Here is a 20,487-nt window from a genome sequence, read left to right as displayed (position 1 = left end):
GGACAGCCTCGGAGGGTGGGTATCCAGCGAGGGACTACCTTCCTGCCCCAGTGCCCACCATTCCCAGCCAGGTTGCTCACAGTGACAGGCAGAAGCTCTGCAGCCGGCGCCCCGCTGCCTTCATTCTTTCCTGAATCTTCAATCTTCCTCGAGCGTGATGTGGGCTCTTCCTCCCTGCAGCTTCTTTTTCTTCCTCCTCCTCTTCCTCAGCCTCTGTGAGTGTCCAGGGAAATGTCACTGAACCCACCAGGGTCCAGCTGTCCATTCCAACAAGCTAGCATCACCCCACTTTACGGACAGCACAGGAACCTCCCCCCAGTCATCAGTGAGAGAGCAACTGCTGCTGTGTCCTTTCTTGGGGTAGCCTTGAGACTTCAGCCCAGGCCCATAGATATCTCATCCTGGGTATAGGGACAACTCCAAGGACAGATACAGGGAGGATACTGAGCAGTTGTGTGCTTCCCAAAGGATTGTCCCTGTGCTGGGCTGGCCATCTGTGTCTCCTCCCCTCCTAGGAATCTGCAGGGGTCTAGCCTGGACTCTCACCCATAGCCGCTGCTCCTTTGGGTCCCGGAGTCTTCTTCCTCCTGAAGCGTATGCTGATGTGCCTCTTGTGCTGGGGCTTAGGGTCCTCTAGGGGCTCTTGGATCCCATCCTTCGATCTAACATTTCCTTTCCCTTGGATGTGGTCCCTGGGGGTACCAGCCAACACCAGCTCCTCGGGATGCCCAGTGCCTGCCTCGGGCTGCGATTCCAGCATAGCTTCTGACTCTTCCTCAGCCTCCTGGTCCTTCTCACTATTCCTACAGTGGTCCTTGGAAAAACTGTCCTCCTCATGGTCCCACAGGCCATAGCACTGTGGGGAATATGGAGGAGCAGTCAGGACGCCAGCCCAGGCCATATTTAGACCAGACCCATGCTGGGCCAGTCAAGCATCCAGCCTCTGGGCTCAAGAACGCCTGGAGTTTCCAAGGAGCCCCGGCCACCCCAGGACTGGCTTGTGGGCTCACCAGTAGCTGGGAGCGGTGGAAGAAGAGGGCCAGGAGCTGCACCAGATCATACTTGATGTAACTGTCAGTTTTCTCAAGACCCAGGATACGTGGAGGGAAGTAGGGCTTGTTCTCATAGCGCCGCAGCACCACGTAGCTATTCCAGGGGAAGAAGCCAAACTGGAACAGGTACTTGGTGACCACCATGACCTGCAGAACAGGGCACTCAGCATGGGCCAGGTGGCCCCGCCCCAGCCCTACAAGCTGCCACCCACCTCAGTGAAGACAATGGCTGTCATCCAGAAACGCTTGCTGGGCCTTGGGATGGTCAGCATGGCCCACAGGAAAATGAGCATGGGGAGCACCAGGGAGGCAGCCGAGGCTGTCACCATGTGGTTGAGGATGATGATGAAGTAGCAAAGCAGCTCTGAGTGTGCCGCCACACACTGGTACACGGCTCTTAGCAGCCGCAGAGTCCGGCCCTGCTGTGCTGCAAACTCCTCAGCCTCCTCCAGCTCGTGGATGCGTAGGCGCCTGCCACAAGACCACAGGAGTTTGGGGGCAAGAGCCAGGAGCACCCCTAGGGTGCAGAGCCCAGCCTGCAGCCATGGCAACAGACAGACTCCAACCCAAGGCCTAGCCAGTTCCTGCCCCACCCCTCTCACCCAGCACCTCCCACTGGGCTTCCTGCTCAGGAGAATTCCCTTGAAATCCCGCACTCAGCCTAGCCCTGTCCCACCTGTCCAGGAGCAGCTCACTGGCTGTGCGCATCCGTGTGCGAGCATTGGCTAGAAGCTCCTGGGAGCCATGCAGGGAGGTCTCAGCCTGCAGGTCCCCAGTGTCAGTGATAATCTCCTCGCTGCCACTGCGGGTGTTATAGCCTGTGCTCAGGGGGCTGCTGGTATCGTCTGTCATGCTACTCAAAGGCTCTTCAGCTCCCAGCCCACTGTGGGAGAAAAGGTCACAGAGGGCCAATCCTTAGGCTCTGGGGAAGGATAGAGGAGTGATGCCTGGAGAGTAACCAGAAGTAGCTGAGACTGAACAGTGTTAGACCCTGATGATCTGTCAGCAGCCCAGGGATCAGTCCCTGCTTTGGGCCAGAGAACAAGCAAAAATGGGGACCCTGGCTCACCCCAGGCCCCCTGGACCCTGCACCAACCTTGAGGCTGTGCTGGGTCCATCACGGGTCTCCGTGGGACCTGCTGGCAGTGTGGTCTCAGCTTCGCTCACGTAAAGCTGGTCTAGCACCCCTCGGCGTACCTCTCCACCCTGCAGAGAGCATGGAGAAACTCTCAGGCCCTTGAGATGGGCCCAGCTCTGCTCCACATGTGCTCAGCAGGTAGTAGGTATGAGCATGGCCTTGATGAGGTATAGGAGAGGCTTGGCCCAAGTGGCCCTTACCCGCAGAAGTTCCTGGGTGAGCAGGTAGCGCTCTGCACGAAGCACGTCGCTCATGGTGTGGTGGTGCTTTGTGAATGTGCACAGCCAGCGTGTTAGCCCGTCTACGGAGGCCTGGCCCAGCACCCACAGGAACTGCATGGTGTTCAGGACACGTTGCATCATATGGCTGCGGCCTACAAAGAGCAGGATGGTGCTGGAGGGTTGGCTGGCCACACAAGCCTTCAGCCCCCTGCCCCCTCCCCAGAAAGCCCACATACCTGCTGGCATCTCATCCTCTGGGGCCTCTGCTGGCTCCACCTCCTGGCTCAAGTCACCTCCTGGGCACAGGGATAATCAGCATCAGGTGGCCCTGCAGCTCCCCTACTGGAGCCCCCAAGCACAACTCACCAGAAGCCAGTTGTCCTGCCTGCTCCTGCCGTGCCTGTTCCCGTGCCTGTTCCCGACGCTGCCTCAGCACTGTCTGGGCATTGGTTACCCATGCCTGGTATGCCATCTGCCAGCCAGATTTCTTGGTTAGGACCCTGGCATCTCTAGCTGAGATATCCATTCAGCCTGGCATCATAGTCCCCTCCCAAGGAAGCCGATGGAGGGACAGCCATATATACTAGATCTGGTCGGTCATGGACCAGATCCTAGCTCTTGCTCTCTATCCAGCTGTGGGTCTTCACCTCCCCAAGCCCTCTCTGGAAATGGACTCCAGAGACTGTGATAGGAAGACAGACATGCAGCTGCCCAGCATGACCTATCCCTCAGTGCCAGGGCCTCAAAGATGGACAAGGGCCTCTCCAGGTCCCAGGACACCAGTATCCATCAGACACATGTAGCCTTTCTCTCAGACCAGGTGCAGTCATAGAGCCCAGGAGGTAAGGCCGAGGGTGTCAGAGCCAGAACTTTCATGAAATGTAGCAGAGGGGCACAGTTGGCCACCTCTAACCCTTGCATCTACAGCCTGTCTCCCTAGCTGCCTGGACAGGTCTGATGGGCTAGGTGGACCTCTTCAATATGCAGGAGCTGGACTCCAAGGCCCTCAGATGCCTGTCCCCCCATACTGCCCCACTCAGGAACTCCATCAACAGAGCAGGAGGCAAGGCTCCAACTCACCTGGAAGGCATTCTGCGTTGCAGGTCTGGGGTCCTCAGGTAGGGCCTCCTCTTCCTCCTCGCTATCCGACTCAAACAGGAAGTAGTCCCCAGAGTGGATGACTATAGTCAGCAGGGGTAGGAAAGTGGATGTGTATGTGAGAGCCAGTCTCCATGGCAGAGCTGATTCCTCCCCAGCCAGACCCTGAAAATCCTGGAGTTCCTATCTTCAGTTTTGAGTTGGGTGGTAGCAGACCCATTGTTAAGGATGATGTTCCCCCTCAGCATCTTTCACCCACGTGGCCTGGCTTGAGTGCCTCCCTTCCCACTAGAACTATCCCATCCAGGGTTCAGCAGGATGAGGAAGGTGGTCCATGCACAGAACACAGGTCAGAGAGCCTGACACGACCAGACAGGACAAGGAAAAGCTAGTAAGCATCAGGGTCAATAGCAGAAGTGCAGAGGGGTCAAGGCAGGGTACCTGTGGCGTGGTCCAGCCAGGGGCGCCACCACTGTCTCCGTGGCGGGGAGGAGCCCCCTGGGCTGTCCGGCCCTGTGGAGGGGCAAGGCAAGCGTGAACAGGCAAGGGAGGCTGTAGGGCAGCCTATCTTGGGCACAAGGGCACATGGCAGAGACAGAAACAGACACAGAACTCCTGCAGTGACAAGGTTCCATGTGGTGCCACATGTCTCAGAGCCCTGGAGGGATGGAGAGGGGTCACAAGTGCAGGGGACAGTTCCAGGTGGCCTTCTGGCCTGCTGGGACAGAGGGAAACACATCACATGGCACAGGACTGGGGGCAGGGTCCTGAAGCATGCCACTTACACATAGCACAGGACAGGGAGCAGGGTCCTGTGGCACATCACTTATACGTAGCGCAGTACAGGACAAGGGTGTGGGGCCCACTTGCACAGGTGCAGGGAGGTTCCAGCAGCATGAACATGCCTGGATGCAGTATGTGTGTGTGGCGGGCATCCTCTGAGGTTCTGGGTTTTGTCCATGCTTACCTGGCTCCTGGCTGGGATCCTGGGAGTCTGTGGACTGGAGTTGGCCACGGCTTGCCTGGCTCTGCCTGTACTTCTCCTGTTTGGCACGGATGCGCTTCATCCTGCAAATAGGAAGGAGCTCTGAGTGCCAGGCTGGCCAGAAGGGTCAAAGGGTCCCTAGCCCAGATGACACCTACTGTCTTTTCAGCTGGGCCAGGGACTTCTCTTCAATCTGGCGGTGGAAGTTGATGCTCTTAAGGTTGGCTGCGTTGTAGAGGGCAAAACCCCTGCAGGGAAGACTGAGATTTCAGCACTCATCTCCAGATGCATGGGTTTTCTCTACCTTTGGGATTGTCTAGGCTCAAGCCCCTGCCCCTAGGGAGCCCGCCTGGTCCTCCTACTAATACTGAGGCATGTGCTGGGAGACACCGGCCACCCGCAGCCATGAGGGAAGAAATATCTTCTGCCATCTCTTTTCCTGGGGTGGTAAGCCATCACAGGAAGGGGCATTGGGTGGCAACTCTGGGGTAGAAGATGAAAACGCTGACCCTAAGTTCAGCTCCAGGGGCAGAGGCCTCTGCTGGGAGCATGATACCATGTCATAGCCCTCCAGCTGGTGGGGGACACTCAGGCCAATCTGGGCCACATGCTGGGCTAAAACACTGCAGGGCCACACTGTCTTCTCAGCCATAGGTAATAAGGCAGCTCTGATGATACCAAGGTGCTAGGAGTCCTTTGCTCTCCCTTTTGGTGACAGGGTCAAGAGGAGATGTTATTCTAGGGGAAACCTGTGCTGGGATGAGGGAGGGACTCTTCCCCACCCCAGGGTGAAGCAGCTAGGCAGACCTGGAGGCCTGCAGGGCAGTGGCCTTCAGCTCAGCACTGACATGCAGGAAGTAGTGGCTGAGAAAGACGCGCCGCTGCAGCAGCAGGAAGAAGAAACAGACACTGTCCCAGATGATACCAGCCTCCTCCACAGGCAGCAGGCAGTCCCGGTCTCTGCTCATCATCTCTTTGGCTGCGAGGCAGAGACCAGCATGGCTAGGGGTCAGTGTCAGAAGCAGTGGGAAGTCCTGTGCCTGCCCCTCCCCCACGCTTCTTGCCCACTCACGATTGTAGTAGCCTTTTACTGTGCACACGAGGCTGAAGAGCTGGATGACCCAGCAGAAGTTGCTCTGCATTTGCTCCACGAAGACACAGGACAGGAGCTGGGGTCAGGAGAGGGGACAGGTTAACCCAGGGCTCCCGGGGAGGCCTGGGGCAGGTTGGGTGGGCAGTCTGCTCACCGACAGCATATTCTTGGAGATGATGACTGTGACATTATAGAGGATGAGGCAGTCCCACAGCACGAGTTGGGCTCGTGTCTCCTTCTGGAGCAGGGTAGTGCCGAAGAGCAGCAGGTAGAAGCAGGCCAGCAGGTACCCCAGCCCGAAAATGCTGATGCGGGTGGCCCCTGTGATAAACACCACCACAAGCACCAGCCAGAACAGGTAGCGGAAGATGGCCACCTTCAGCATATCCAGATAGGACCTGGCAAGTGGGGACATCACTGAGGTTGCTGGGTCAGCCCAGCTACGCCCTCTTAGCAGGTGCTTCAGAGCGGGCAGTGTGGGACCTACCTGCAGTGGATGAAGTTGGGTACAGGGTTGGGCTCCCCACGCAGGGGCTCCAGGTGGTCGGTGTTGATGCCAGCCATGCGCTGCCACTCCTCTGTCCGCTCGGCCGAGAATACCTGCCACTGCTGGGAGGCGCAGAGCAGCAGGAGGAAGTCACCTGCGGGACAGGAGAGCTGCTGCAGGGCTCGCAGCTTGCACATGAGGAAGAATGTACTGCCAGGGGCCGAGGGGCCGCTCCCATTTCACAGCTGAGAAAGTGTCTATACATAAAAGCTGGAACCAGGAAGGTGTCAGACTGAGGACACACCGGTCTGTATGTGTGCTGTACACATGCACACGTGTCAGGGAGCGTGGGCTGCTGTAGCTCTCCCTGCACACTGTAGGGCCGTCAGTGTGCACACCTGTGACCACACAGGTCTGTATCACTGTGTTCACCCATACACTCTTGGACATGTTTTCCTTGCGTAAGGGTCAGACCTTCAGCCCCATCAGGATGAGGCTGCGCAGTAGCAGGACTCTCCTATGGAATGACGCACCACTCAATTGTCAACACCTAGACAACGTGTCCCTTGCTGGTTCCGGGCAAAGGTCCCCGCATATCCAACAAGCACCCCGCCTATGGAGTCCTTACACTCTCCTGTGGGGTGAGCGGGTATCCTGGGGTGAGTGGTGGGATTGCACTTACTGATAAGGTTGGTAGAGTTGGGGGCTCTGAAGAAGTCAGGCAGGTACAGCCACTTGATGAGAGCAGAATTCATGGGGATGGCCTGGCTCCAGCGCCATGGGTAGTCTGTGGGTAGGGGACACATCAGAAAGAGCACAAGCTGTCCTCACCCCCCTCTGCTACCAGGAGTCTCAGAGGCCAGTGGCTGTGTCACACTTCCAGCATGGTTAGAACCTGTTCTCAACACCACTCACACAGTCTCAAGAACACTGACCCACAGATGCAGAGAGTCCAGCAGGACATGATTTCTAAGCAGAAACTACACCAGGCTTGGGGGGTTGGGGAGGGCAGAGGAGCCCACCAATGGGTCAGAAGGCAGACCATGGTGAGCCTCACCCGAGACAGGGCAGGTACCTCCCAAGGAGATGCCAGTACTTGGAATGAATTATGGTTCAAACAATTTCATAGCATGAAACATATAAAATAATAACCCAAAGCCGGAAATAATCCAGAAATCCTTCAACTATTATGGCACCATACACCCTGAATATTGTTGCTGAGGCAACAACACCCAGAAGAATTCCACCTAAGTGAATATGTACCCCTGAGAGACCCTGTCATCACCTGCTAACAGAAAGCAAACACCTGAGGAATTTTGTCTGCACACACTAAGAGAAAGAAACCAATCACAACAGAGCACACTGCACCCTTCTACTCTGTGACATTCTGGACTGCCAGAAGATAGACTGATACCCGAGGAAGGGCAGGGCTGACTTCAGAGGGCTGCATTAAGGAGTAATCAGGGTGTTTGGCACACTTGTCAAGAACCAGGACCCAAGCTTGGCAGTGGTGGTGCATGCCTTCAATCCCAGCACTCAGGAGGCAGAGGCAGGCAGATCTCAGTGAGTTCCAGGCCAGCCTGGTCTACAGTATGAGTTCCAGGACAGCTAGGGCTACACAGAGAAACTCTGTCTCAAAGAACGAAAATAAATAAAGAAATGAAAGAACCAGGGCCTTCTGTGAACTCATCAAACCTGAAGGATGGAATACCAGAGTACAACTAGTACTATATCAAACCAAAATGGTCACCAATCTGATTACAGTAGATGGCCAGTTCAGGCATCCTCTCCACTATTGCTGGGAGTCTTAGAGACATAGGATGGGAAACTGAGGTCAGTACGTAAAATAAATGAAAAAAGTGCTATTTAAATAAAACAAATAAATAAAAAATAAAATAAATAAAAGAAAGTGGTCTAGGTACTGTAGGGAGACAGTGACAAACTGGAAGATCACTGAGTGAAGACCCCAGAAGGTGCTGGGAAGAAAGGAACCAGTAAGAGTCACAGAAAACCATGTTTCAAAGGAAGGAGGAGACACCACTAGTCATGTGGACCATAGATAGTGACCTAGTCACAATAGGTCTGTCCTAAAGTCCTGTCTGAATAGGACTGGGGTATTTGTTTAGTTACGCAAAGACGTGTTACATTTGTTTATGCTGCATTTGTTTAGTTACGTAAAGATGTGTAGCATTTGTTTTACCTTGCCTGCCTAAGGCACCTGATTGGGCTAATAAAAAGCTAAATAGCCAACAGTTAGGCAATAGAGGGATAGGCGGGGCTGGCAGGCAGAGAGAATAGGTAGGAGGAGGAATCTAGGCTCCAGAGAAAAAGAGAGAAGAGAAGAGAAGAGGAGGGAGAAATAGAGGGAGATACCCAGGGCCAATCAGCCAGGCAGCCACCAGCCAGCCAGACACAGAGTAGGACATACAGAAGGAAAGAAAGGTAAAAGGCTCTGAGGCAAAATGTAAATGAAGAGAAACAGGTTAATTTAAGTTATAAGAGCTAGTGGGACAAGCTTAAGATGAGGTGGAGCACTCATAACTAAGAAAAAGTCTCCGTATCATGATTTGGAAGCTGGTTGGTGGCCCAGCAGAAAGCCTGCTACAATACAGGGCAAAGGCCAAAGTGAAAACAGCTACAAGAACGAACTGGCGCCATTTTAATACAGACATTTTAATACTTGACATCGGTGCTGCTGCAGTAGGCTGCCACGAGAGGCCACAGCCCTGCAGGCGCACGGTCACCTCAGGAAGCCAACTCAGGCCAGCACTGTGTGAAAATGTCACAACTAGGGCTCAAGTGGCCCAGAAAGAAGGTGCAGGTCACAGAGGATATAATGAGTGCCCTTGACAGGAATCTAGATGTGCCCAGGAAGGAAAAGCCCGTGAGTTTCCATGCAACCACACGTACCAAGCCCCTCAACCTGTGGCTTACCAATGCACAGTGCAGGTGGCATGCCCAGGCACAGCAGGTATTGGTACAGCAGGAACAGTGTGAGGAACAGACAGTAATTGGGCCAGAGTTGGGCAATGGCCTCACGGCGCCTACGCGTAAGGATGGCCACCAGCCAGCAGCCATGTACGATCACCATGAAGTTCATGCGCTGCCCGATCACATTCACGGCCATCAGGAAGCAGATCTGGAGGGGATACAAGGGATGGACATAATGGTAGGAAGGGACTCTTTGACCTGCTCCAGGTCCACAGGCTCAGAGGACCCCTGCCTTGAAGTCATAGATTGGCCAGTCACCCAGACTACTGTCCTAGGAGGGCAGCAGAGGCGAGACACATCTCCACCATACTTCTAGGATTAGGCCAAGGCTCAGGGATGAGGGGCTCCATGGCTGGGGAAGACTTTAACTTCAGACACTGGCCAGCCTTGGCCTACTCCTGCAGGGGGACACAGTTTGAACTCTCTGGCCTTCCTGGGCACTGTGGCGAGCCTCTCAGCTAGATCAGGGCAGGCTGTGGTAGAGCACTTAGACATCCTTACAGATGCTCCGGTGAGCCTCCTGCCATCAGTCCCGACAAAAGGAGTGACATGCGGACACCCAGTCTCACCTCCAGCCCGAATTTGTAGAAGAAAAAGTTGATGAAGTATTTGAGGCAGCTGAGGAGGTCCTGGTCCAGCCTCTGGCGGGTGCCGTCTGCACACACAGCCTGGGCAGGCAGAGGGGCCCGCTGGTGCTGGCGGCGGTAGTGCTCTTGGCGCCGGTACACCACAGCCTCAAATACCAGCAGCAGAAGGATCTGCAGGTGGTTCTGTGAAGGTGGGGGTCAGCAGTCAGTGGGGACCATCAGGGGCCATCAGGGACCATCCGCCCTGGCTGCCAGTCCCCACTCACCTGGATATAGCCCAGGTTGGGGTAGCCCTTCCGCACCCCGAACCAATTGGCAGGGTCAACAGGGCCACGGTACAGCAAAGACTGGTTGATCTCCATGGGCTGCAGGTTGGTGCTGTTGGGGAAGGGCTACAAAGAGGGGTGAGCACGAGCCTCAGGCCCCAGGTCAGGATGGAGTGGGGACTGTGGGTGCTATCTTAAACCCATCCCACAGCTGAACCTCCAGTTGGGTCCAGGGTAGACAACAGCTGCCCTACCAGAGGTTCACAGGGCTGTGTCAGTCTTGGGACCACTTTGATGGGGAAGGGAACAGGCCAAGGCCAGGGGTGTAAATAAACGCCCAGAGAGAAAGGATGGAGCCAGGTGAATATCTAGGCACAGCTGTCCAGAGCATCTCTCTACTCTCATCACTGGTCCAGTGTCTCCACATTCCAGGAGGAATCACTCCAGTTGGGACAACTCCTCAAAGGCCCCTGGGCCCTAGGGATGCCTCCCCACGCCTGTACCTCAGTGCAGTTGCTGGAGTACTCGTGTGGGTTGACGATCTTGAGCTGATAGAGCATCTTGCACACAATGATGATACAGGTCCACACAGTGGAGAGGCAGGAGGCCATGGGCCGGAAGCGCGGGTAGGGCAGGGCAAAGGCCCACAGCACCACCAGCAGCAGGTTCATCACAGACACCTGTGGAGAACAGAAGGCAGTGGGCTAGATCCAGGACAACTGCCACAACCCATCAGGCCTGGCTCTAGGGCAGCCAGCCAAGCCAGGCCACCAGTGACCCTGCTTCAGACAAGGAAACTGAGCCCAGGATGCTACACTCACTTCTTTCAGGGCCACCCAGACGGTGTAGAAGGCTACCAGCTTGAAGATGTGCAGCTCGAGCAAGCGCCGCACAAACACCTGGATGCGGGTGAGGACGTCAGAGAAGCTGGCCGCTAGGTCCAGCAGCCGGTCAGCCACCAGGCCCCATTTGCTGGCTTCACCTGTGAAGGTGGGGGCTCTGTGAGGAGGGGTAGAGCTTGGTGAAGGGGTGGGCAGAAGTGATAAGGGGTGGGACTTAGTCAAGAGGTAGAAGCTCAGTGGGATTTGTTAAGAGGGTGGACTGTAAAAGGGGGAGGGACTCAGTGATAAAGGAGAGAGTGGGGTTCAGTCAGGAAGGGTAAGGCTGAGAGAGAGGGACATGGCTTGGTGAGTGGATAGGGCTTGGTGAGGAGGATGAGGCTTAGTGGGGATGGGGTGGGGTGGAGCTTGGTGAGGAGGGGCTTGGGCTCGAGGACAAGGGTGGAGCCAGAAAGGAGGGTTGAGCCCTTGGGGCTCAGGTGTGCCTTCCTCAAATCCACATCCAGGAGGTGGCAGAACTGAACAGGCCCACTCCTTGACACCCTGTGTGCCTTGTGGGGCTGTGTTCTGCCCACCCTTTCCAGACTCACCCTCGGGGACCTGTGTGGCCTGGTGGGGCCCATCCATGCCTGGCCCATCCATGCCCAGCCCATCATCCCTGAAGACTTCCTCTTCCTCCTCCTGCTGCTGTAGCAGAGGGGCCTGGCTCACTGTGTCCTGCCTGGGGGAATCCGAGAGTCACTTCCTGCCTGTGCTGCCCTCTCTTCTCTCCCTGGGGGCAGCCCCCATCTCTGCACAACATCCCCACTGTGTTTCATCTGTGAAACATGGACCAGAACAGCACCACGGCTCCTCTTCAAGCTGAGAAGGCTCAGCTAACCCTACGACACAGCTCCCAATGTCACCCCCCAGCCCCACAAACTAAGAAAACACGCAGCACCCGTGGCCCTTGAAGGCAGTGAACCTGTGAGCCCATCGGGGGCGACGGGTGCCCGGTGGGGGCACGTGCTCCAGGTCAGTGAGTTGCATGAAGGGCCGGTGGAAGTAGTGCAGCTGCAGGATGCAGGCCAGCAGGAAGAAGCCCGGGATGAGGATGCTGGAAAAGAGCTCCGACACGCTGAACTGCTCCAGGCCCAGGTCCCCCAACCTGGCAGAAGATAGCCATCAGCACCTCACTCTGCCCTGCCCCAGACCCACGTGAACAGGAGCAGAGCCGAGGCACAGGCTAGGAACCAGAGAAGGTGCCACGGCTGCCCCGAAGGGAGCAGCTCGGCTGCGCCCGACTCACTGCTCATCTGTGAAGCCGGTGAGGTTGCGCCAGTAGGTGGGGAAGTCCTGGAACTGGAAGGTATACACCGCAATGAGCACCAGCATGGTGTAGGCTACCACCAGCCACCAGAAGACACGGAGCAGCTTCCTCCACAGGCTGTAGTAGACCTACAGGTGGTAACTGGTGAGCAGGGCAGGTGAGGGACAGAGCCCCACTCACTAGCCCTGCCTGCCCATCACGGTGGGCACCTGGAACAAGGTGAGGCACAACAGGAAAAGGAACATGTAGACAATTTTGTAGACCACCAGGCGGCCTGCGAAGCTGACCACGATGAACATGCCAGCGCACACGTAGATCCAGTACTTGGCATAGATGCCTGTGACCAGCTCCCCCAGGCTCCGCAGCAGTGTCTGAGTCTGTGTGGGCTCTGCAGAACAGGACAGAAGGCAGAGTGACGGCCTTGGCAGAGAGAGGACAGTGGGGGTGGAGGTCGTCCCACCCCACATGCTACTCACCTGTCTCTGCCACTGTGACCTCCAGCAGTCCAACAGGCACCTTGGCCTTCTTCAGCAGCTTCTCCTTCACAAATTGGCGCAACAGGAGCCAGAATGTGAGCAGGTAGAGCAGCTGTGGGGAGCAGGGGTGTCACCGAGGACCCAGTCCGTGACATAGGGCCATGGAAAGCCCTCGGCCCCTCCCATGACCACGAATCCAACCTCACTCACATGTGTAGGCTTACATGGCCACAGATCCACGGATCCACATGAAAGCCTCACAGACCCAGGTTCACAATCTTACATACTTCGGCCAAACTCACGTGTTGACGCTCACATGCATACAGATGTTCATACTAGTACACATATAGGCTCACAGTCTCACGAGATACATTACAATCCATCAGCCCACAAACAGTGGGCAGGCATCAAGACACTGTTAAACACCTCCTCATGCAGGAACACCTGGGTGACTCAAGAACCAACTGACCAGACACAAGTCACGGACACCCAGAGTCACATAATGGAGCCCTGTCAGGCAGGCAGAATACACAGGGACTCCCACAGCATCAAGGACATGGAGGTAGCATCTGCAACAGCACATGCCAGTCACTCAGCAAACAGGTTTTGAACACATACACCACATACGTGTATTTGGTTTTTTTGAAACAGGGTTTATCTGTGTATCCTGGGCTGTCCTGGAACTCACTCTGTAGACCAAGCTGGCCTCACAGAGCTCCACCTGCCTCTGCCTCCCCAGTGCTGGGACTGAAGGCATGCACCGCCACACCCAGCACAACTTCTATATTCCAGGGTGGACCCATAGTAACTCAATGTTGACCTAAGACATTCTCTCCTACGGCTGGACGGTGGTGGTGCACGCCTTTAATCCCAGCACTCAGGAGGCAGAGGCAGGCCTGGTCTACAGAGTGAGTTCCAGGACAGGCTCCAAAGCTACACAGAGAAACACTGTCTGGAAAAACAAAAACAAAAACAAACCCCAAAACCATATTAACCATATTCTCCTACAGTCTCTACCCAATTGAACAAGTGACCAGTTAACACTATTATCCTCTTGGGTTCCCAGGCAAAAATCCCACCACTGCCCAGATGTGGCAGATGGCACTCACCATGGCACCAAGGTCCAAGCAGGGGTAGCGTGTGTGCTCCAACCCCAGCTGGTGCAGGCTGACAGGGCCCAGGGTGGTGGGCAGCTCGGGAAGTTCCATGGCCCACACATAGCGCAGGCAGCAGAGTGTCAGCCCATACAGCAGGATGCAGGGTGAGCAGAGCATGGCCAGCTGGTGGCGGCTACGCACGGTCCAGATGAGGCAGGCCCAGAGCAGCAGCACGAAGGTCAACCAGCTGTGGTATGTGATGCTCCACACCTGGACAGCCAGCGTCAGTGAGCAGGGACTGCATGGGACACCTGCCAGCTCCTCAGCTGTAAGGCCCCCATGAGGTAATCCACATACAACATTGTGTATACATGCACTGCACACACATATGTGGGACATTGGTGACTTCCATGGACAATTCCAGCACTGTTTCTAGTGACGAGACTGTGGGCTTCAGTTTCTGAAATTAACTACATCCCACCTCCCTGCATTCTATAAGAAAATGGCAGTGGCCCTGGGGGCTGCTCCTTACCATCATGGCAATCAGGGCACACACATAGCTCTGGTCCATGATGAGGCGGCCCAGGCCATGTAGTGGTGACATCTCTTTTAGCTCAGCCAGCCTGGAGCGTGCTGGGGGTGGGACTGAGATTAGCTACCACATAGGAAACCTTTGGACTCCCTCCCCCATACTCAGTGTGGTCCTAAAGCATGGAGCGGGCCACCTGCACTTGGCTGGGCCTTATGGGTGGGAGGGGGTCAGGCCCACCAGGCAGTCATAGTGGATACTGGCCAAAAATCATCATAAGAATCTGACCCTTCTGGAATGTCATGTGTCTCTGGCCGGACCCTACTGGCCTCACTTTTTAAGACTCTGGTGCAGGAGATAGCCCTTTCAGATCTGTGACTCCCATGCATCACACAATGACAAGTTGCAAAAGTGAAGGTCAGGAGATGTAGCCCAGTAGTACAGTGTAAAGCCAGGCACACAAGGTCCTGCAGCCAATCTCCAGTATCAGAAAATAATCTCAACCCCAGAGTTTGAAGCAGAGGTCTGCAAGACGGCTCAACAGGTTAAGGTGCCTGCCACCAAGCCTGAGGACCTGAGTTCAAGACCCATAGTAGAAAGAGGGAACCAAGTCCTGCAAATTGCCCTCTGACTTCTACATGCATACACTCCCCCCCTACACACAATAAATAAATAAATGTAATTAAAGAGTTTTTTAAAGTTCAAAATAAAGAAGTAAGAACCCAGAAAAAGATCTAGCAGTCTCCACAGAAATGCCAATCAGTGAAACTCCCAGGCCCATACTCCCAGGACAACAGAGGCTCTGGGACCCTGGAGGGCCACCCAAAGGGTCTTGGGGATCAGCTACTGAGCCATAGGACTGGCCCTGTGAGGTTTGGGCATAAGGCAAGGAGTGTGTATAAGACCTATGACCACCAGGGGGCAGTCCTAGACTTGCCCACAGAGAGATCAGAGCAAAATGGGCCCCTGCTAATCAGTGTTCACAGGAGGGCATCCCCCTGGCCACCGGGCCTCTGACTCACCGGGACGCTGGCGGACAGGACTCTGGCTGGTTAGGACGTGCACAGTGCAGTTGTCAATGTCAGGTCCTGTGGACGTGGGTATCACAAACTGCAGAAGACATGTGGGTGAGCTAGTGGCTGCAGGAGGTTCCCCATGACTTTGGGATACCCATGACCACCTGCTCACCTGGCTGGCATCCCTAGCCTGGGGCTCTAGCTCCAGCTGGTCCAATTCCAGTTCATGCTCCTCATCCTCCCTAGGCGCCTCCTTCTTCCTCTGTAGAGACCAGAACCCTGAGTACCAGTCCTGGAGCTGGGAGGGCCCCAGGATATCTGCCTCAGGACCTCCGCCTCACCAGCGTAGCAGATGCCAGCAGAGGTGGTGGCAGGGACTTACCAGGTCTGAGGGACGGCTCTTACGGAGCTTCAGGAGAGAGGTGGCTGTGTAGTACAGCAGCAGCAGGATACCAGGGCTCACGTAGATGGGCCAGGAATGGTTAGTGTTGAGCACCAGCACGTTGGGGCTGGTGCAGTTAGGGAGGTCTATGAAGTTCTTGAGACCGAACACCCTGTTCAGAGAGAGGGCATGTCACTCACTGCCAGCTTTGAGGGCAGCAGAGCCATGGCTGGGTAGGAAGGCCCCTATGGAAGCCTTACCTGGCCCAGATGCTGCCAGGTGGCAGCACACCCTGGACAAAAGCTGTCTGGTAGCAGTAGAGGCAAAGGAGATGGCCGGCGCCAAAGCAGCTCACCATGACACAGAGTGTGTTGAAGCCCAAGGAACTGAGAGGGAAGTGGCAGGCCCACCACGTGCAGATGGCCAGGAAGACCAGCAGGTAGACACTGGAGAAGGCCGAGGGGTGGGCTATACCTACAGGGTGGGGGAGCACAGGCCCTCGGGGTCATGCTTGGCCTGGCCCATCAGGGAGCTCTGCGTCACCTCCCCATGCCAGTCAGTGTCAAGACTCTATCCCCTCTCTAGAGTACCTGCCAGCGCCAGCAGCACAATGGTCAGCATCCTTCCAAAGGCCATCAGCAGCCAGTGGGCTGTGACCCGGAAACGGGAGCTCAGCCACGGCCTGTGTTTGGTTGCCAGGGCAGGGGCTCCCTGGAGCCCCACCGCTGGGGCAGCATCCATGTCGTCATCATCCTGCTAAAGTCATGGGGAAGTGACATTATGGTGATATTTTATTTGTACTGAAATGTGATTTTATTTGTATGTTAATAAATAAAGTTGCCTGGGGGCTCAGAACTAATAGCAAGCCATCGCAGAAGCTGGGCGGTGGTGGTGCACGCCTTTAATCCCAGAACTTGGTAGGCAGAGCTAGGTAGATCTCTGTGTGTTCAAGGATACATCCAGCATTGGAGACACACGCCTTTAATCTCAATACCAACCATAGAAGACCTGGAGGTCTGTACAGACAGGCAGTGACGAGGCGGTCATGTGGTTGGGTTTACAACCAATGAGAGAAGGCAGAACAGAAAGTCTTTATAAAGACAGACACACAGGAAGTAGGTCTCTTTCGGAGTGATAGGACCACCGCGATAGTGAAGGGTAAGGTTTTTAGCTCTTAGCTATTGCTCTGACCTCTTGGCTTTTATCTCTGTATTGGCTCTGTGTTTCTTATTTAATAAGATGGTTGGTTACTTCTACATGACATCATCACCCCAAGGCTGCTCCAGCCTCATCTGCCTAGCTGAGGTAAGAGATAAGGCCTGTGCCACTGCTGCCCCTCTGATGTTGCCCACAGCCTGACACCCTGGCAGAGCTTCCTCTCTGCCCAAGCCTTTCTCCCTTCTCACTAGAGCTCTGTCACTAAGTGTCACCCTTAGGGCCCCATCCACAATCCTGGCGGGCCAGGCACAGGATGACCCAGCTATTCTGGAACACTTCAAGCATCTCTTTTTGTCCCATCTTGGGTCACGATGCCCTAGAAGCCAGGACAGCCTCCCAGACCCCAAATCTGTCCCTGCAGACCCTACGTCAGTTTTGTTCGGCTCCTGGGAAGAGACTTTTAGGAAGCAGGGAAAGAACATGTACACATGCATACCACATGCCCTACACTGCAGTTTTTAGAGCACCTGCAGACCCACAGTCCTTGACCCAGAGGTGACAGGTGACTGCCCCAATCCCACAGGTCAGGGAGAGCAGGGCTACATTTCTATCTTATGGGGCCTCCAGGGAGTGGGGGTAGGGGGCCTGGGGGGCACAGCAGCATCAGGACCTCCAGCTCTCCAACTAGTCAGTTCCTAGTCTTCCCACACCGCAGAGAAAGTGTGCCATGTCCTGAACTGCTGCTGACCTCTTTGACCCTCCACAATGACAGCAGTGACCAGCTACCTGAAAAGAAACAACACAGTCCCTGCCTGGGGCAGGAGACCGAGACCTGACGGGATCTGTTTTCCCTGGCACTGACGGAAGGTTTCCCAGAACGGAGCTGCATCCCAGGCCTCGGGGAAAGCCAGAGTATGGTGGAAAAGAACACAAACTGTCGTCAGCAGCCCTAGCTCAAGCCAGCCGCTGGCAGCCCATGTCCCCAGCTGTGCCTGTGGGGACAGCTGAGGGGTTATTGGGGACTTGGGCTGAGTGCGCTGCTTTGGAGCTAGATGGCATGGGCACCTCCCATGCTCCAGCTGTCTCTATGCTGGAGAGCCTGAGGAAAGTTGCTCAACCTCTCTGAGTCTGCTTCTCTTCTTGCAAAGAAAGCTGTGGAGCCTGGGCATGAAAAGATGAGGCAGCTATCAAGGTCCCAGGGATGTACTATTTATCATCGACTAGAGGCGGGAGGGCTGGAGGTCAGGCCAGGAGACAGAATAGCTAGTCCCTGAGCTCCCCTCTTCTACAAGCCCTTAGAAGCTGGAAGTAAGGCCAAAGAGGACCTGGAGGAGGAGGAGCTGAGGGAGAAGGTAGAGCTATACTCTGCTAGTCAAGGGGAGAGGAGATGCCCCTGGGGTAGAAGATATGATGACCTGGCCTAGTCCTGGGAACCCCTTTTTTTGCTTTTGTTTTTTGAGAGACAGGTTTTTTTTCTGTGTAGCCCTGGCTGTCCTGGAACTCACTCTGTAGATCAGGCTTGCCTTGAATTCACAAAGATCCACCTGCCTCTGCCTCCCAAGTGCTGGGACTAAAGGTGTGTGCTACCACCGCCCAGCTTATGGATTTTATTTTTGAGACAGGGTCTCACTGTGTAGCCCTGGCTGGCCTCCAGGCTCTGGGAACCTCTTGAGAGCACTGTAATAAATGAGCAGTTCTAGGCATAGGAAGACAAGGACAGCTGTGACAGAGGGACAGATGCCCCCAAGCCACCTGATCCTCACAGCTCCACCCAGCCCCCAACCTCCTGAGGCTTCTGGAGTCCCTTCCACTCTCTGGTTTCCTCTAAAGCCTAGCAAGTGTCAGGTGTTGATAAATGGATGCTGGGACCTGGTGTCTGAGAGCAGGGTGTGCCTGCACCAAGACACCTGGGTGGCCATAAATCCTATCTCAGCTGGGGGGATGGGGGGACAGGCTAAGACTGGCATGGTGTGGGAGAGCTGGACTGCAGACCTTGAGCAGGGCTCAAAGGTGCTGAGTGTCCAGCTGTGGTGCCGGGGAACAGCGGCAGGCCCCTGTCTCTCCCTAAAACTAAGCTCGATGAGCGCCCCGGGTCATGCAGGGAGGCAACCGCAACCTCCCAGGTTCTTACCCAGCATATTTCAGCTCGGCTGATGCCCACAAGTGACAGTTGCCAGAGTACAGACCCACTTCAGGGTTCTGTTGATTGAGAACTGGGGTCCTGCAGAGCAGGCCTCCCGTGAACAAAGCCACATGACTGAAAGTGGAAGAATGTGGCAGGACATGCTTTCCTCATCAAAACTGTCAGAGTGAGTGGGACTTCAGCACAACACCCTCACCACGACAGCTGCTGCAGTCCCTTACCAGCTCCTGGGTGCGCTGGCTCTGCCGAGCCTGCCTGGTGAAGCGCGAACAGAGGCCAAGGCAAAGAGAGGACACCACTAGGACTCCCAGGTCAGGCGCCACCAGCCTGGTGGTGTTAAGGATGTTCTTTAGGTCGTTCAGGCCCAGCCTGTGAGGGACAGGGAGGACAGAGTGGGACGAGGGGATGGGGACATGCCCAGGCTATCCTTAGGACTGAGAACCCCAAAGGGAGGCTGGCAGGGGGTGAGGAAGTAATGAGGATCTTACCTTGTAACTCCTATGTGTCGAGACACCTCACAAAGGCTGCCTGTAGAGAAAAGAGTTGAGGAAGAGGTTCCAGGCCAGGCAGGATGCCCAGTGGTTGCTCTGGTGGAGGCCAAGGGGCCCCGTGGGCATGGCTGCTAGGGAACTCACGTAGAACAGAGGATCAATGATTCAGGAATGCTGAAAATGTCAACCTCTTTTGTTTGTTTATTTGTTTTTGAGACAGGATCTCTCTTGTAGTCCTGGTTATCCTAGAACTTACTCTGTAGACCAGGCTGGCTTCAAACTCACAGTGATCCTCCTGCCTCTGCCTCCCAAGTGCTAAGATTCAAAGTGTGTGCCACCATGCCACCATTACAGATAGAGAAACTGAGGCCAGTCAGGTACTCATGCTGCTTGGTTGGTCCATTGGCTGTGAGTGGCAGGACAGAGACTCTCAATCGTGGGGGGAGGGCTGGAAATGGCCTGTGAAGCTGGACTGGGCTCCAGAGTGGTAGGGACCTGAAACCCAGGGCTTCTACACACAAAGCTGGTGTGCAGGCATCAGCCCCTCCCTGACTAGAAGTGGAGACACTGTCCCTGGGTATAGGGCAGGGACACTGAGGGTGAACAGGGACACTGAGGAGTCCTCGTGTCATACAGCCACATGACTAAGCTACAAGTAGACACAGGAGGAAGATGATGACAGGTGGGGACACCAGAAAGCCTGAGGCTGTTCCCACCCGATGCCACTCTGGGACTGGCCTGGCCTCACTGACCACATCACTGCCAGGAATATGCAGGCTAGGCCATCTGGGTCACACATAAATGGTGACCAGGCACCAGGGGCTGCCCATGTTAGGTGAAGGCTGAGTGAGGCAGGGTGGCCCAATGAGGCTGGAGGCCTGAGGTTCCAAGCTGGCACCTCATCCCCTCTATCCCAGGACTGTTGTCCTCAAGCGCCCCTCCCCGGCTCTGCTCCTCAGTCACTTACAGTTTTGTTCCAGAAGCTGTTTCAGGTGAGGCATTGTGTAGAGGCATATCTGGAAGGCAAGGTGGGCCACCAGGAAGAGAAGGCTGAGGCAGAGTAGTGCACGAAGTAGGCGGCCTGTGTGACCTGTGGCATAGTGGGCAGAGCAAGGATCAGTGTGGATAC

General features: G+C 55.5%; 1 protein-coding gene across 2 annotated transcripts in view; it reads right to left on the bottom strand.

Annotated features, from left to right (window-relative positions):
• The window catches only part of Piezo1 (piezo type mechanosensitive ion channel component 1), a 68,424-nt gene that overhangs the window by 7,324 nt on the left and 40,613 nt on the right, over positions 1–20,487 (bottom strand). Inside the window, exons 3-40 of one of the 2 annotated variants that reach the window (XM_059263875.1) lie at positions 20,326–20,448; positions 19,356–19,395; positions 19,089–19,236; positions 16,157–16,322; positions 15,827–16,040; positions 15,567–15,738; positions 15,357–15,446; positions 15,191–15,278; positions 14,172–14,272; positions 13,652–13,909; positions 12,543–12,654; positions 12,276–12,454; positions 12,046–12,194; positions 11,722–11,904; positions 11,348–11,478; positions 10,740–10,900; positions 10,422–10,598; positions 9,919–10,044; positions 9,635–9,835; positions 9,009–9,213; positions 6,757–6,861; positions 6,075–6,228; positions 5,742–5,985; positions 5,567–5,663; positions 5,302–5,473; positions 4,653–4,742; positions 4,477–4,577; positions 3,951–4,022; positions 3,492–3,592; positions 2,778–2,883; positions 2,648–2,707; positions 2,391–2,563; positions 2,149–2,258; positions 1,729–1,935; positions 1,265–1,523; positions 1,011–1,199; positions 547–856; positions 81–213 (exon numbers count right to left, since the gene is read on the bottom strand). In XM_059263875.1, the coding sequence (XP_059119858.1) occupies positions 81–213; positions 547–856; positions 1,011–1,199; positions 1,265–1,523; positions 1,729–1,935; positions 2,149–2,258; positions 2,391–2,563; positions 2,648–2,707; positions 2,778–2,883; positions 3,492–3,592; positions 3,951–4,022; positions 4,477–4,577; positions 4,653–4,742; positions 5,302–5,473; positions 5,567–5,663; positions 5,742–5,985; positions 6,075–6,228; positions 6,757–6,861; positions 9,009–9,213; positions 9,635–9,835; positions 9,919–10,044; positions 10,422–10,598; positions 10,740–10,900; positions 11,348–11,478; positions 11,722–11,904; positions 12,046–12,194; positions 12,276–12,454; positions 12,543–12,654; positions 13,652–13,909; positions 14,172–14,272; positions 15,191–15,278; positions 15,357–15,446; positions 15,567–15,738; positions 15,827–16,040; positions 16,157–16,322; positions 19,089–19,236; positions 19,356–19,395; positions 20,326–20,448 (5,707 nt within the window). The remainder of the gene's footprint in view (positions 1–80; positions 214–546; positions 857–1,010; positions 1,200–1,264; positions 1,524–1,728; positions 1,936–2,148; positions 2,259–2,390; positions 2,564–2,647; positions 2,708–2,777; positions 2,884–3,491; positions 3,593–3,950; positions 4,023–4,476; positions 4,578–4,652; positions 4,743–5,301; positions 5,474–5,566; positions 5,664–5,741; positions 5,986–6,074; positions 6,229–6,756; positions 6,862–9,008; positions 9,214–9,634; positions 9,836–9,918; positions 10,045–10,421; positions 10,599–10,739; positions 10,901–11,347; positions 11,479–11,721; positions 11,905–12,045; positions 12,195–12,275; positions 12,455–12,542; positions 12,655–13,651; positions 13,910–14,171; positions 14,273–15,190; positions 15,279–15,356; positions 15,447–15,566; positions 15,739–15,826; positions 16,041–16,156; positions 16,323–19,088; positions 19,237–19,355; positions 19,396–20,325; positions 20,449–20,487) is intronic. The other variant, XM_059263876.1, reaches the window with a different exon arrangement.

This window comes from Peromyscus eremicus, chromosome 5, assembly GCF_949786415.1.
Source record: "Peromyscus eremicus chromosome 5, PerEre_H2_v1, whole genome shotgun sequence".
NCBI lineage: Eukaryota > Metazoa > Chordata > Mammalia > Rodentia > Cricetidae > Peromyscus > Peromyscus eremicus.
This window is presented reverse-complemented; position numbering and strand designations above follow the sequence as displayed.